Source organism: Merops nubicus, unplaced genomic scaffold (assembly GCF_000691845.1).
Source record: "Merops nubicus isolate BGI_N331 unplaced genomic scaffold, ASM69184v1 scaffold4608, whole genome shotgun sequence".
NCBI classification, from domain to species: Eukaryota; Metazoa; Chordata; class Aves; order Coraciiformes; family Meropidae; genus Merops; species Merops nubicus.
Window position 1 is genome coordinate 82,939 of NW_008627596.1, and position 17,624 is coordinate 100,562.

Genomic DNA, 17,624 nt, shown 5'->3' on the forward strand with positions numbered 1-17,624 from the left:
CGTATGTTTTTTTAACCTAGCTTTTTGCTATGATTAGTTAATTCATGCAAAATCAGTGAAGAAACAGAATGGTAAATTAAAAGCAGTAAAACAGGAATGTCATTTTGCAGTCGCAATAACTAATCAGCAGATTCAGTTCACTCTAAAATTGCTGCTACCTGCCAACACTTAACTCCACATGCACAAGACCTCAGCAAATTTCTCTTTAAAATACGAGCACCTTGGAGATCTGTAAAGTGCTTTTAAAGTGCTGCCCCACTGCTGCCCCAAAAGTACACATCTGCTGATGCTGCATCTATATTCTTTCTTTCCTGCTCCCCCTAGAGCACTTCACAATATTTTCTCATCTCAGATGAAAAATCAGAATACACTGTTCTATTTAGCTAAGTTACTTAATTTTAGTTAATGTAAAAACTATCATTCCCTTATAAAATCTGTCAATCTGCCACTGACCAAATAGGAGTTCTTATTTCAATCATATTCTTCAAAATATGGAATAATTACAGTTATAGTTGGTTAAAAGTGGTGGAATCCTTCAGTCTGAGTGTAAGTGGAGGTTTCAGTCCAGGGGTAAGGGAAATGAGACACATACCATTGCCCAGCATACTAAGTGGAAGTCTACATTATTTGTAAAGTTCCTTGTTTCACAAAAATATGAAACTGGAATAGAGGGAATACATGGGGGAAAGAACAAAGAGCTTGGGAAATGAAGAAACAGTCCTGTGCTGACTCCCCAGTGTGAAGGAAAGAAAAAAAGACAGTCTGATGACCACAAATTTAAATTTTATGTGACTTCCATGATTCCAGACCATGCAGGATGCAACTGTTGGCATATTGTAACTCAAATGGCAGAAAAATAAAAATCTTTATATCATGCTCAGGTGTACTTCAGAATTTCAGAAAAATGTCTCTGTAGCACAGTCCTGTTCACACATAGGTTACACATTTGTATTTGAATGATTTTTCATGTGAACTTTACTTCATACGAGTCAAAAATGATGTTGAACATAGCAGGTTGCAACTTTGACATGAAGGGTACTTTCCCTCCAGTGCACCCAAATTTTAGCACTGGGCTTTTGTCCTTGCTGAGGGAGAATGAGGTAGTTCAACTGGTGCCCAGACAAACATTTGTAACATCTCCAAGATGATACCACTTTATGCTTGCAGCCATTTCAATGTTTTCAGCTAGCTGTTGTTAGCTTGCCATCATCAGCCATTAGGGTGGAACCATAAGCTCTCTGGGAGAATTAAAATTGCCTGCTTGGGTTTTACGATATTTTATTTTAGGACATCTCTTTTCAACGTTCATTATTCTCCTGTTCAGGGTTTCCACAGAAGTCCAGGATAGGAGAAAGTTTTAAATGTTAATGTCTTGCTTACTGCAGGCTTTGCAAAGGGAATTGTGAATCCTTTGACTGTGCAATTTTTTTCTTTTTTTGTGCAAACAACCTGCATGAGGTTGTTCCCTCTGACCCCTCAACCCCACCCCTTCACTCCGGTGGGTCTACCTCCTTATTTGTTACATTATTTTTTTACAGTGTATGAGATCAGGGGCAATGCCTCACATACAAGAAGACAGATGGAATAAACTGAGCTATGAATTAATGTTGTCATCACTGAAATACACAGCAAAATTTATACCAGCATAAGAGGCAGCAAGAATAAGCTCTAGGAAATTATTCAGATATCATTCCAAATACCGTTCTGTGTTCTGTTTATTGAAAACATGATTTTTTCCTTGTGTCATACAATAATCATTACACTTCTGTATGTAACATTTTGCACATCTCACTCACTGAAAATAGAGAACCAGGTACAGAGTTATGTCTGAGTTGATCTTAGTTTAGCTAAAGTTCAAATCCAGTGTTTCAGAGTAGAAGAGAAAAATAGCTTTCTGTGAAGCAAAACAGACTGAGGCACACACAGCTCAGACTAGCCAGCGGGAGTGTTCTGCATTATCGAACTAAACCAGGACCTTTTAGAATCATGCAGAAGAAGCACCTTGTGTTCTTATACAATGTACTCCTTTAAAAAGCAGTTTGACCAGACCCTAATAAATATTGTAATTGTAGACAGCACAGTAGCTAGTCCCCTTCTGCTCTTTGTGTCAAAAGTTTTTTCTTATTAAAAAACAAGCAAACCACAACGTGAGAGGGGCGGGGGTTGGTTCTTGCGGCTATCTCTGAGTCTTATAAACTCAGAAAAGTTATAACTTCTCCTTCATACAGTCCTGATAGTCTCCAAGTTCTCTTAATTCTGCACTTTTATACAATCTCCTTTTCAAAATAAATGGAAAGCTACAAAGCTTTCAGCAGTATTAAATTTTGCGTAGACGTTCACTTGTTCTAAAGGATGATTTTTCCTGATTTCTGATGATAAATACTCTCTTCTAGGCTACTGCTGTAGTTTCTACAGTAAATGGGCTTTCATTTAGCTCATGGTTATCAGTGAAAAAACACCTGAAACACCGCAGTGTTTCATACATTGTTTATTAGCTATTTGCCAGTGACACAAGAACCACAAGTGAAAAGAAGGATGACTTCAAGCATGTTTATTTTCATGCCTGTGCATTCAAGCTGCTTGCCTTGTAGAAAAATTAGATGTCCTAAAGCTGATAAATGTGACTGACACTGTTGATGACTGAGTAACTTCGGACATTTTCTTTCTGGTTTGCAGTAGAGGTGACCTCACCTGGTGGCAGCTATCACACATTTTTTTTCCTCAGATCTTTACTTTTTACTGTGTTTCTTTGCAGGTTGATGGGTGTGTGATCATCACAACTTAATTTAAAGTTATCCACTTTATATTCCACACATCCTGCATCTACTGGGAATAGATTTAAGTACCTCTGAGGTGTGAATACAAGCAAAATTTTAATCCAAGTATTTCACCTTTTATTTTTGCAGCCAGACCCTGCGGGCAGAGATATCTCCATCCGACCAATCTTGGAGCACTGCGAAAACACTCACATGACAATTTGGCTTGGGATTGTCTACGCTTATAAAGGGCTGCTCATGGTAAGCATATCTTGTTCTGCACAAAACTGATGTCAAGCTGCTTTGTACTGATAGGCATGAACTGAATTATATTTGCTTCCCTGATGGCTAGGAGTGAATTTAAAAATTCCTTGAATACATTTCTTATAACTGAACCTGTTCTAAAGTTTATTAGGTGGTGACATGTGGGTGTATGCATCTGTGAAATAAATAACATACTAATAGCACTTAAGCTGAATAGTACAGCTATACCACAAACCAAGAAATTCAGTACTGAAAAGATGTGTCTATGAACTGAGACAATTTTGTAAATAAAGAAGCCTAATCATCAGAATTCCTTTAGGTTCTCCAAAAAGGTGAGGCTAGGTTATTCTAGATGTGATCTGAGTTGCAAATGTCCTTCAAGAACAGTCACAGGATTAATTTGAAGCCTGAATCAAAATAGCCCTTTTGTCACTGAGGCCCATCTCCACAAAAAGATTTAGTTACTGAAATGAACCTCGGGAACCAGAAATCCTGAACTTGGACAGTTTAAAATAAAAAAAAAAAAAAAAAAACCAAATCAGTCTGTAAAGGTCATTAGTGATTAAAAGCTCATAAGCCTGAAGGTTTTAAAAACATCTAATTTTGACAGCACTAACCAGCTGAACACCTATCCTGAGTTGAGCCCCATCTGGACCCTAAACGTAGATAAACATTAGTTTACACTGCCCGAAGGCTTCAATCTGTTCATTACAACACCCTTGAAAGACTGGGTCAGCTGCTTCCACTTGGTGTGGTTGGTGCTGCTGCCATGGGGGAAACCAAGGAGAGGGAGCTGCTGGTGCCTGGAGTACTCATCTTCCCTCCCCGCGGCAAGGGACTGTTCTGCTGGGCTGCTTCTCATGCTCTTTTCTGCAGCCTGAAAAATCTTTAAGTATGCATTATGAAGTTCAACAGGAAGGGATGAGAGTTTTGTTGATTTTTGATTTTTTTTTAATTCTAAACACTCAGTAGCTCTGTGGTCAGATTGGTCTGCTGGGAATGCCTTCAGGCAGAGAAGGCACTAGCACCAGGTGTCTCCAGTTCCAGCCTTAGTGTCCCCAGGTGAGAGCTCTGATACTGCAGTTACTAGCCAAGAGAAAACCTTCTCACCGAAAAAGATTTTTTAAAAAAGCAGCTTCATGTCTAGGCACCTATCTTTTAGAAAATATCCAAGCAGGTTGTGAGACACAGAGCTAGGACAAGAGCTAGGACATACTTGATACCCACAAAGGGACCAGGAATCAGGAGAGACTCCACATCTCAGCATGCCTTAGCAGGCAGCTCTGAGTGGCCCTGCATTCACAGTAACCCCAGCATGTAACACAGCATTGAGGGATTCGTGTTTTAATGGCACGGATGCCTAAAGTGAGGAGCTGTGATGTTGACCAGTATTGGAACCAGAGTTTGACAGTGAGATACAACTGTTCATTGTCATAAAATACCATGCTTTATGCAAAAACACATCACAAGACCCAAAATTGTATGAGTATACTGAATGTGGAACTTCTTTGCTCACCAGCAAACAAAAAAAGGGAGCAAGGGCTCCTTCAGGCTGTGAAAGCCCCCGTACACATCTGCAGGGCATGTCTACAAGGCTCCATGCTGAGAGCTTCTGAATTTCCTACTTTTGTTTCTTTCTTAGATTCTTCCTAATCTACAAAGTGACAAATTCTGATTTTGTCTCTTTTTTAAAACCAAATATTCCAAAGAGATACAGCTGAACTGGCAAGCGTAGCTTTAGTACCCTGTTGTTGACAGGGTGTTTAACTTCATTGCAACATATCTGTTCTACGTGGTGACGGTTTGTATCTGTTAGATCATTTATTTATCTTCAGGAATGAATCATGCTGGAAAATAATCAAACGGAATTGGTTCTTACTAGTCCTTTGCCCTAGACTCTTGTTGGCATGTGTGTTGGACTGTTTTCTGCAAGATATTTGACTCGGTATGTTTAAGTTTTGAAATGCCATTTGGTATTACTCACTATACTTATTTCAGGCATGCAGTGTTTTATAACCACAAATGAAATATACACTTTTTATTACTCCAGTGCCCTTTTATCACATAAATCTCTACATATGAAGAAGGAAGATACTCTTCTGAATCAATTAAATAATTGCTGTGGTGAGTTATATGGGGACAACAGCATTGATGCATTTTATCTTATTACCAAAGATGGTTTTATATGCCACACATATTTTACCTTCAGAACAAAACTCTCATGTTACTGTATTATTTCATGATAATTTATCTAATATGAAAGTCTGGAGCTTATAATAATAAAATACTTATTTCTAACTTAACATATTTTATACTAGAGAGCTGGTATTGCTAATTATAGTAAATTCAATATTTAAAGTGAAATGGCTTAATGATTTACTCAGGCCAAAATTATTTACAGTGACCCCCGGTTGCCTCAAAATGAGAATACAGAAAAATGGGGTTAACCTAAAAACGTGAAGATGTAAAGCACTGATGCAGTGAATAAATCACTCAGGGTAGGGCTGAGCACAGAAAGTCAGGAAAGGGCAGAGAAGGCAAGGCAATCTAAGGGAAGGCATTACCTGCCAGGAAGTCAGATTCATGATTCTCCAGTTACCTTTGAAGGGATGTGAGAAAATGCTTACTAATTGCATGAGAGCTTCTCAGTTATTGGATTCAGCTCCCTCAAAACTGGTGACCAGAGAACAATGGGAAGACAACCATCCTAAATCTTGCCTTTGTCCCTGGCCAAGCCCCACCATACATATGGGACTGGTTTTTTCCCATCTCAGGTTCAGCTCGTAAAAGGCTACATACAAGTTCAAGGTCTTGTCTGTGTGTCCATGGTGACCATCAGTTGCTGTATGTCTAGATTTTGACTTCTGGTGATGTAAACATGGTTGAAAAATACCTTTATTTCATATAATCCAAAAGATAGTAGAAATCACACCATCTTAAACCTGCCAGTGGTGCATTATTAGTGAGTGCACTAATATCTTTCTGAAGGGTATGAAATATTTTTCTGATCTCAGCCAGAACAATGCCAGGTTAAGGATGGATTGGACTCGTTTTAAGTGCTTTGCTAACTACAAACACTGGACCTGTCTACAGTTTATTTCCCCCTCTTTCTGATAATGTGTCTAATTAACATTAGATTCAAGGTGTACATATGTTGAAGTTTCATTACGTTGTTGACATATTGTTACAGTTACCTATTATTCATCTACTGAGAAACAGACTTTAGAATCTAAGGTTTATTTTCAGTTTTGGCTGTTGCTCTGCATAACAAATCCTACTTTTACCCTGTAAGTGTTCATTAAGGGGTTTTTAAGCTGTAACTAATATTACTGACAACTTCTGATACACAGTTTTAAAGGTATGGTCATTACCTAACCTTGCTAAGGATGAAACCATCAGTATTTCATGGTGAAGACAGGGAAAATTGATGCATATACATCATTGGACTTGGTAAAGGTCGCTATGAATAAGAAATTTAATTCCTTCTAATGATCCATATTGCAGCGTCCTGTTTTGGTCATTGTAATTGACATACTGCACAACACAGATCTGTAATTTATTTATGAAGCCAAATAAAGTATTAATTTAACTAAAACATATATTTGTGATTATGTTTAATCTTAATTTCAAGTCTGAAAGATTCCTCTGCTTCCTGGGGCTCTCTAATTGCCAAGCTGAATCTGTCTAGCAATGACCTCCAAACCTTGAACGTTGCTGAGTCTTTCATATATGATATACCACCTTCTTTAAAATGACCTGATGATGGCTTTATTCATAGGCAAAATACCCTGAGTTTGGCCAAATTGCTCTGACTTCTCTAAAAATCTTACTGCTTTATGAAAATGACATCTATTAGTTGTTCACTGTTCTTCACCTTTCCTTCCTCTGCATCCTTTTCACCCATGAGGTTATAAACTCTTTCAAGTCATCATACAAATATGGGACAGCATTAGGTTAGGAATATTTTGAAACCTATCCTTCTTTTCAGCATCTTCTCATTAGCAGTTACACATTGAGATCTATCACCTAGATTTTAATCAGTTTAAATTTGTTGCATTGATTTTGAAACATAAGATTTTTAAATAACAGTACCGTTCAGTGTTAAGACAGACACTACTGAGAAATTTAAGTAAGCTGCATAAATGTGATTATCTTTATTTGGTCTTGCAATCTCATTGAAAAAAAAAAATAGCTGTATGTTGAATTATATCACTACCTCTTTTCCTTCGTCATTTATTGCCTGAGTTCATGTACCAGCCATTTCATTAATTTGCTTAGGATAGAAATTACCGTAATAGGTCTGTAATCACTGAAGATGTTCCACTTTCTCTTTTCTTATACGGCCTCTTTATATATTAAGTGGAGCTTTGCCAGAATGCCAGTAAATATCAACAATTAAGCCCAGCAGTCCAGACAACTTCTAAATCAGCTCCTAAAACTCCTGCATGCAAGATACCCGAATGCTCTGATGACAACAGCTTGTCTTGACAGGGTTTTCAAGAGCTCTCTTATTGCTGGTATAGGCTGTATTTCCCTGTTTTTGCCAAACGTGAATGCATTGTTCTGTGTCTATGTAAATATAGGACAAAAATATTCATTAAACATTTCTTACCATGCATCGTTGCTATTGAATTTCTCATCTTCCAAGGAATGAATCATTATTAGGATTCCTTTTCCTCCACATACACTTGTAGAAATTCTTATGAATTCTGCTAATGTTGCTAGCCATTCATTTTCTAATATGTATTTATCTTCCCTTTGCACTATCAGTATTTTAGAACTTTAATTCATAATCATTATTATGAATTTCCTCTTTTTAACCTTTGTTACTGTATGTCTAGACTTTGGCCAATTTTATTGCTTGCTCGTTTTAAATTCCACAACATCCAAAATGATTTTTTAAGGTAAGGAAAGCTTCTTTATACTTACAAAGTTTAGGGGATATCATTTGCAACACATACCCAAACATCTTTCAGTTGCTGTTTGTAAATATTCCTGTTACTTTGCCTGCTCCCTTCTCAAATAACTCCTTTTTTGCAAATCTACCTCCAAGAGTATGAAAACATTGGATTAACGTTTGTGGATTACCCATGAAAGCAGAGGAAGCTAAGTACCATGATTCAGAGTTTGGTCTACAGTCTGTGCCCATTGGCACAGCCTTCAGTCAGCACTTGGTGCTCTTGCCTTGGTGAGTGGGAGTGGAGAGCATCTTGGCCAAGGTACATGGACCTCACTAGCATCAGATTCCTCTTCTCTGAACTCCATCGGAGGCTGGTTGTGTGACAGGCACCAGCAAGCAACACCCAGCCAGAGTCCAGGCTGCTGTTAGTATGCACAGAAGCAGGAACCTGAGTGCTAAGAGCATTCAGTCACTTACAGAGGATACTGAGGCAGAGCCTGGTTGTCCTTGCTGGATGCTAGATGTCCACTCCATGTGCTTTGGCCTTCTCTCTACATCTAACCCAGGACCTGCTTATGAACTGTACAACTGTGGTGTGTAACATCTGCTCCTCATTTTTATTGTTTTACTATATATACTCAATATAGATGGGGTATAAAGATTTTTTGTTGCAGTGGAGCAAATTGCCCAGAGAGGCTGATCAGCCTTCACCCTTGGATGGTTTCAAGACCAGACTGTATAAAGCCATGAGCAGCCTGGTCTGACCTTGCATCTGAGCCTGCTTTTTGTGTGGGAAGTTGAACTAGATGATTTCCTCAAGTCCCTCCCAATTATCTTATGTTATTATATCAACAATATTTCTATTCTTAATTAATCACTTTATCAAAATAATAAATTGTATGTGCAGAAAAATTATGTAAAAATTCATCATTTTCTGAAAATACCTTCAATTTGAAAGCCATTTACTTCTATTCTTACCTAATTCCCTTTGTGTTTGAAAAGAGTACCCAGAAGAAGGGACTTCTGCCTTCTCAATATATTTTCATGTTTCCAACTCATATTTATAGTGAATTTAACACCAAACCATCTGTCCTGTCTTACAATCATTACAGAGGAAGATAGCTAAGCTTTGTGATGGAGTAAGGTAGTTTATAGTGGTACCAGATATTTCTTATATCTTTCATGAAGCATTGACAGTGTTTTAACATTGAAAACCTAAGCTACCATGTGGTTTTGTAGCATAAATTTTTCCCTACTATAACTATAAGGAAATTTCAAATATATATTTGAAATATTGAGGATATTGAAGTATACTCTTAGATGTCTCTTGGCATCAATTTTTATATAATAAAAATAGATTTAAATTGTTGCACACTTGTTTAGTAGAGGTGTTTGCTCATTTTACAGTATTGTGATTGCCTCTGGTCATCTTGTACCAGAGACAATATAAAGCTATTCCAAATGGATATTTGCTAATAACCAGTTGTGTATTTGTTTCAACTTAGTTATTATAATATGTCGTGAGAAAAGAGAATTTTCATAGGAGAAAACTAAATACAGTCTGAATAGAAAAAAGGGAAAATATTTTATTAACCTGTCAATTTGAGAGGCTGAAGTATAAAGTGGAAAATTTTATCTGGATGCATGTTAGTGTCCATAGCTCTGCATCTCTGCTTTTCCATCTTGTCCTTGGCAGAACCATACTAAGTGCCCTGCAGCATAAAGGGCTTTGCCAAGATTTTTGTGAAGAAAGTCCTTCAAATGAATAGCTGAATATCATATCTTTCAATTTAAAAAAAAAAAATATTTAGCCATTATCCTAATGCTCAATAGAAATATTAAGCTTCCTATAGTACTGGCTATCCAGAGCAGCTCTGTGAAAATGAACTAAATGCGCAGCTGACTCATACAGGTCAGGGGAGTGAGAGTGGTGGTTTACCCTCAGAAGGTGGGAGACCTAGGAGGATGTGGTTTGTCTCAGCTTGCTCACCCTACTTGCTATGCTGGCGCTTAGGAAAACAGTCACATTTCTATGCATCTTCCTGAAAACTGCACAGTGTGCTTTACTGCCCAGTTCTCCAGTGAAAACCCAGAAAATCAAATTGCTTTTATTTAGGTGGGGTTTTTTTTTGCTTGTTTTGGAGATTTTGTTTTGGGTTGTGTTTTTTTTTTTAATTTTGAAAAATCTCAAAAAAAATTCTAAAAAAAAAAAAAAAAAAAAAACCAGAAACCATTTCACTGAAATAAAAATGTGCCTATGTCTGTCACGATCTGGGTTTTATGAATGAACATGAGTAGGGAAGCTCACAACTTCACAGTTACTTCAGACTGAGAGGTTTTTACAGGCCAGTCCAAACTGCCTTTGTTTTAAGGGGTGGCAGGAGGAGAAATCTCCCAGTAATCTAGCTAGGAATAAAAATGAAACAAAACAAAACCCCCAAAACCTAACAAAACAAAAATCCCCAGGTGTAAGGTCTTTGACATAAAGGCTTGCTTTTGTTCTTCCATACAGCCCAGCAGGGCCTATGATCCACAAGTGAGCTCAGTAAGTGCTACTGCAATATGGTAACGAGCTGCAAATCTGCAGCCTTGTGCAATACATAATCTTTCCAAAACCATACCCTGCACTTACTGGCAAGCATGGCTTCTGGCAAGATTGGAGACTTTTCCTCTGGTATTTCTTTGCTCTTACCTGATATCCTCAGTATATTTTCTTTCTTTATCTTTCTTTCCTAATACTGCTTGTAACCCATGCTCAAAGTATAAGCAGACATGTTGAAATGAAACGTATACAGAAAATGGTTTAAGGGCAATATGGGGCACAAGAGAATATAGGAGGATAAATAATTTCCTGCTTGTCACCTGCCAGTCTGTGCAGTCAAATAGCAAATCGACTTTTATTAATATATGTTGTGGATCAGTAAGCAATTGTTACTGTGTTTAGCAGTAATTCTGGTGAACAAGATTTAAAATGAACTAGCTAGCAGAGTTTTGGAAAACAGTGCTAAATATCTTCCAGATGTTTTCAGATACAAACTCTTTTATTATATTCTCAGCTATCAAAATTTAGTCATTACAAGATTTTTTTTAAAAATTATAGTTAGTCTCTTAAAGTTTGTAAACACCAATATTGTATTCTCCATAGTCCTGGTATCCTTCTAAGACTTTAATATAGTTCACATAGTGACAAGAATTCTATCTTTAGTCACAGTGGTATAATCCTGTTGTCTTCACATACTCTTTTCCCCAATTTATACAACGGTTGTCTCACAGCCTTTTTAGGTGCACTGACAACACAGCCTAAAACCACCATATCAGCTGCTACAAAAATAATACTCTCAATCAGTGGAGTGTCAAGTGGAAGCTGCCTAGCCTCAAACAAAAGATGAAATAAACCAATCATGCCTGTATAGGCAATACCTTCAGAGAAACCCCAAACCAACATTTTATGACACTTTCTACATCAACAAGATACACATCTGAGTAGGCTAAAATGGGGGAAAGCTTTAAGTTAATGACTATCTGTGTAGGCAGCCTTCTTAGTTATAGTCTCTTTGGTTGAGATTCCCTACAGAACTTAAATTAGACCATTAGATTTGACAGTAGACTATTGTGCTCCTTAACTTTTAGATAGTTGCTTTCTACAGGAGCATGCATAGCCCAAAGTTATTCCAATTCCTTCTTTGTTGCACAGGATCCATCATGAGCCTCAGGATGGGCACTTGCATCAAGGAGCAGCCTAATGAAGTCGGTATAAAACAGTGGGGACAGATGTGTCCTACCCCTCTCTGATTATAGCACATTAGCACTGCAATGAACCACATGCCTCCATCTCAATGTGCTCATGCACACCTTCTCTAAAGACTGTTTAATCAAAATTCTCATCAGAGATCAGAACTAAAATCCCACACAAGTGCCCAAATAATTCAGACAGTCAGTCTCTCATTACATAAAATATGACAGCTCTGAAAGAAGTTTGAGAGCTCCCTCTGAAGACAAGCTCTTCCCTGGGCCTAGGGAGAACATCTCAGGCAAAATCTGAAATTGTACCATGTTGTCCAAACACGACACTATGCAACAGTTATCACCAGCATCACTGGCTTGAATGAAGATGTCTAGCACTGTATTTTGTGGGGGACGCAAGCCAGTGGACACATTCTGAGAAGCCTTTGCCAGCCAGAGCCTTCCAGGAGAAACAGGAGAGACAGCTGCATTGCAAATCCCAGCAGGTAGCCTGCAACATCAAATAGCCCTTAAATTGCACAGCAGTCTCAAGACTTAGGTGTGCCCAAGCATAATGAGAAGCATGATTTACATAACTGGGGAAGATTAACATTTAAAGCTGAGGTACTAGGAGTAAAGAGTAGCTGAACTGAGTCCATGAACTGAGTCCATGTTTTTAAATGGAACTCATAAGTTTCACATTCAAAAACTGTTGACGAATCATGGAAATCTGTCACTTTCACTAACAATGTCTGCATCTCATTCCTCAACCAAGGCATTTTAAGGATTTTTCAGGATTTTTTCAGTCATAAAAGTGAATTTTTCATTTCTGCAGATTGGCTGAACCTCAGGAAGGCGGACAATAAGAAGGGCAGATAGAGGGAAAGCAATCATGTTCCCTCAGGAAGGCTCTATCTCAGAGGAGAAATCTTATCAACCACTCCTTGTTTGCCTGCTACATAGCAGGCAAAGGAGCAACTGCAATCACCACTGTCCTGGCAGCAGGCTGCAGAAAACTCTTAGCTTTTTTCCATGTTTGAGGCTGAAAGATGAGCTGTGACTTTCAGAAGAGGAGAATTCTCTTCCTGAGGCAAGCATTTTACCCAAAGTGCCTATAAAATTTAAAAACAATGCTCTCAGTTTTATAGTGCGTCATTCTGAGGAAACCCGCTTGCTGCAAGAGCCTCTTCCTTTCTTTAGTTATCATATAAATAAAAACCTTCATTTCATCTGGAAGATACTTAACCACTTTCCATGCCGTTCTCAATTATAAATGAGAATGGGCCAAACCAGAACCCCCACAACACTGCTCAAATGATCTTTTTCCATTATAATTGATGTTTTAGATCACTTTATAACTGCCTAAGCTATAAATTCATGCCCATTATTTGTAATAAGTGCTGGTCTCATTTAAGTATGTTGGCTGTATTCCCAGAATAATGCTTTTGGAAGGGAATCTGTTCATACTGGGAGAAGTGAGGGAGAATGAGAGATGACCTACAACCCTAAAAATCTCATTAATAATTAATTGTAGCAGGAGAAGATGGAAACCTTCTCCATAGTTAATCAGGGTTTCATCCTTTTAAAAACATTATACAGACATGCACACAAGGATTCCTTCTACACCTCAAAACAGCTCAGCCCAGACCAGGCTGTTTGTCAGTCCAGGGGCTGGCAAAGTGTAGATCTGCAGCACAGCTGAGCTGCTCAGTGCAGGGAGTGCAGAACAGGCAGCCACTGGGGTGGTGGAAGGTCTCAAGGGATAGCTTTGCATCCTGAGAAAAAGTAACACAAGTGTATGTCCTCACTGTGTCTAGGTCATTACAATGGATGGCCTGCTTCTGCAGAGCCTGTAAAGGGGTCTGTACGTTCCGTGCTCCATCTGTGCACAGTGCCAGACCCAACAGCAGAGCGCTGCCTGCATCCTTCCTCATTGGAAGTGTTATCTTGGTTACCTGATGGGCTCTGAAAATACATTGGAGGATGTGCTGCTTCTCTGGCACAAAGATACCCGGCTAGATAAACAGCTTACTCACCTCAACTGCCCTACTGGAATGGCTCTGAGGCTCCTTTCTGCTCCAGGTAGCTGCTTGCGTATACTTGGGCTTCTTGAGAGCAGCCCCCTCCCATGCTTCACCCGCAGCAGCCACTACTTTTTTTCCTGCACTTCTTAAGCTGCTGGGAAGGGCAGGGGAAGAGGCAAGGGAACTGGGGTGAGATGTTGGGCTCTCGTCCTACTAGGAGAGATGGGTAAAACAGAAGAGATAGGCTGGTGACAAGGAGGCAAGGGAGTGCCCTGGGTAGGACCATGTCCTGAAGAAGCATGTGGAGGGGACAGGGTGGGAATGGTGTCAAGGAAGACTTGGGTAAGGATTGCAAGGGCAGCTGCCACTGCTGTTGCTGGGAGGGGTCACCCCTGCCTAAATATCCTGCTATAGATTGCAGCAGTGACAGCAGAGTTGGAAAGCGGGTGAGCAAGAGGCTCACCTGGACTAGGCAGGACCTCCAGCCTGCCACACTCCATGGGCTGACAGTAGATGCCTAATCCACCAAAGCCTTCCAGCCAGGACTGCTCATGAGCATGCGGCCGGGTACCATATGTGCTGTAGGCAAGAGGATGAAGGTAGCAGACAGGCTCAGCAATGGAAGGGCAGGGCTGGCAGCTGGGCAGTAATCCTGGCTTGAACTGCCTGGGTGAGTAGGTAGGTGGCTGCAGCCTGCTAGTTTCTGTGGGGGTGCCAAGCAGCTGAGTCACAAATGGTTGGGTTTGTTGCCATTGTTAGCCGAGGTAAAACCTAAGCAAATAATCAAGGAGATTTGCAGTTATTAATGTCCAGTTTTTACTACAGTTGAAATCATGTAAGGGTAAAACTCTATTTGTACAGCAAATATAAATCTCTCAGTTCCAAATTCTCTTGTGCTTGGCTGGCAAACAGTGTTCCTCTGGTCTAGGTTATTTGCCTTTGAAATTTATAAAGGTTTTTTTTCCCATGGGAAAAAGCAAAAAGTAAACTTTTACTAGGTAACTGCAATTAATCCCCAAATGGCATCGTCATAGACCTCTTAATTTCCTGGATTACCACATGGATTTCAGTTGTATAGAATAGAAGATTATCTCCCTGACACGGCAGTGAACGAGTGTGATGGTCTGGGAGGAAGGATATGAAGGTCAACAGGAGTGCACTTTTTTCCTTTCTTCTTCTAGTCTATTCCCTGATCAGAAAAAGCTAGAAAACACAGAAACCATGACTTGGGTCTTAGTGATGGCTCCTCTCTCTGTCCTTCCCTTCTCTCCAACACCATCTGCTGTCTGCCATCCTTCCCAGGGCACCATAAGCTCTTAGCAGGCTCTGCCTAGACTGTAGGCTGGGTTACCTATTTACATTATCTTCAGTTCCTTTATGTTTTTGCTGTGTTGCCAACATTTCTCTGAGGAATACAAGAGAAAGAAAATCATGGTTTGCAGCAGTTCATGTTGTAGAAAAATCTAATTAAATTTTAAGGGATGCAGGCAGCTTCCTTACACTGAAGACTTTCCCCTTCAGAATTGCAGAGGCATATTGCAAGTAACAAAAGGGCTAAAACTTAAAAATACACCAAAGAAAAAAAGCAAACAAAAAATTGCCACAAGAATGTTTTATGCCAGAAATCATTAGATAACTGCAATTGAAAGGCCATTACCAACTCCCACTATAATAAAAGACATTATAATTGCAGGCTGAACAACTGGGGTGACAGTTTCTACATAATATATTTGTCTCCCATGACACATCTTGGCACTACTGTTTACTAATGTAGGTGATAATCATACAATGAATAACTGGATTGATAAGAGTATATTGAGAAGTGCTGGTAAAAATAGCTAAAAGAACAATGCACATTATATCTTTAGTGGAATCCTTGAAAACAAACAGGAAGTACTCTCCTTAAAAATTCCTAAAATTATAACATAAAGATAGCCATAGTATTTAGAGATATTTGTTCTCATCACGAATTCCAAGTTTCACATTTTTCTTGCAAGAGCAGGAATTTATCCTAGTGAGCAAACCAAGCTACACAGGTAATTAGATATTGGGTGAAAGGTAGGTATATCTCAGTATTGCATATACCTATATCTGTCATGTTAGAAGACATACCAGTTTTAAAGTAATGCTTTTTCTGGATATCCGCCAATTCCTCTTATAATTTTATTTTTTTTCCCTTCTTTTACTATTTCAGTTATTCGGGTGTTTCCTAGCCTGGGAGACACGGAATGTCAGCATTCCTGCTTTGAATGACAGCAAGTACATTGGCATGAGCGTGTACAACGTGGGGATTATGTGCATCATTGGTGCTGCTGTTTCCTTCCTCACTCGGGACCAGCCCAACGTCCAGTTCTGCATCGTCGCTTTAGTCATTATTTTCTGCAGCACCATTACACTCTGCCTTGTGTTTGTACCTAAGGTAGGGGAATTTGTTTAGCATGGATTTTTTCCTTGTGTTTTGTAATTGTTATGTAATATGTAAAAGTTCATTGTGTTTTCAAGTGCAGGGGATGTGTGTGAATTCTAAACCAAGCCCATCTATAACCTTTCTGGATCCTGAGAGGAAGAACAAGGCTTCATAACATTTTTTTGAGAAAGTAGAATATGCAAAGTTACAGGAGTGTGAAAACACATGTTTCTGTTGCCTGTACCTTTACTGAATCTGTGACTGGGGAAGCAAAGCTTGTTTTCTGTAATTTTAATAGAATAGTCTCCATTTTGAACTTCTGGGAACTTTTTGGAAAGGGTAGTAAGTGGGGATTCAAGAGACAGGTCCAGTTGTCTACTCTGCCATGTTTCTAAGGTACTTTAAGCAATATGATCAAGATCTCTGCTTCTGTACCAAGAAAACAGTAAGACCTTTTTAATTCACTGGCATGCTGTAAGGTTAACTATGTTGAAAGCTCTAAGGTGTTCAGGTGTGCCAGTACATGTATGCTGCAAATGCTGACATTAAAGATAGGTTAATTAACAGATATATTAATGGACTAAGCGAGGTACAGACTGGGAGGCGTATGCTTTCATTTCTTTTTGCACTGTTGAGCTCTGAGAATATGTTTGTTGTGCATTGTTGGAAGAACTGACAGGGCACTTACCCACAGAGGGCTGGAACTTGATCATTTCATTTGATCATTTCACCTTAAGTGACTTGCATGAACCTAGCTAATCACCCCAAATCAGATGCCTATGCAGTTGGATGTCTGAAACATCTGCAAGGCAAGAGACAAGATGCAGGTCCTTTCACCTCTGGAATCTGGTTTTAAGGTTTTCCAAATAAGCAGTGATAAAAAGTTTGGGACGCTTTACTGGTCTATGTTCAATCACCATATTGAGCAAATTATAGTAAATAGGTTCTGGTGCTAAGTGGCATCCCTGGTAATGGCTCTAACAAGGGGACTAAGAACTATATGTGTAAAAGGAACAAACTAATAAATTTGTGTCAGAGTGTTCCCTCTGAAACAAATTGGAGGCACAGACTAGCAATAGAAGCTGACTTCTGATCTGGAAAAAAATGCATGTTCTCCATGACCAACTAACCAGGATATCTTCACAAGTTCTGCAACTCACTTCTCAAATATTAAAAAGCTGTACAAACATATATAGTCATATTTTTATTCCGGATCTTAGAGAATAGTCACAGCTTCATTCTAAATTAAGGGAACATTTACAAACACAGCAATGGAGAGTACTTCAACATACTGCAAGATTTAAGTGTGTAAGCTGTATGAACATGCATATTAAACCTCTGATGCCAAAAATACCTCCACAGAATGTCATAACTCTCTTCAAAGAGAAAATATTAATGTTGTGACATGCTCTTCTGCCCCTTTGCTTTCATGCTCCTTTGCCCATCCTTCTTTTCTGCTGCCACAGGCACTTAAATGACTTTTCTGTTTCCTTTCTTAACCCCTTCATCTGTCGTTCTTTTAAACCTCAATTACCCTGTCCTCATTTTTC

The 17,624-nt window shown here is 39.0% G+C and overlaps 1 protein-coding gene across 1 annotated transcript in view; it reads left to right on the top strand.

Annotated features, from left to right (window-relative positions):
- Window positions 1-2,906: 2,906 nt before the first annotated feature.
- The window catches only part of LOC103778748 (gamma-aminobutyric acid type B receptor subunit 2), a gene marked incomplete at its 5' end in the record, with an annotated part of 36,779 nt that continues 22,061 nt past the window's right edge, over window positions 2,907-17,624 (top strand). Inside the window, 2 exons of the mRNA XM_008946358.1 lie at window positions 2,907-3,017; window positions 15,862-16,086. Coding sequence (XP_008944606.1) covers window positions 2,907-3,017; window positions 15,862-16,086 — 336 coding nt within the window. The remainder of the gene's footprint in view (window positions 3,018-15,861; window positions 16,087-17,624) is intronic.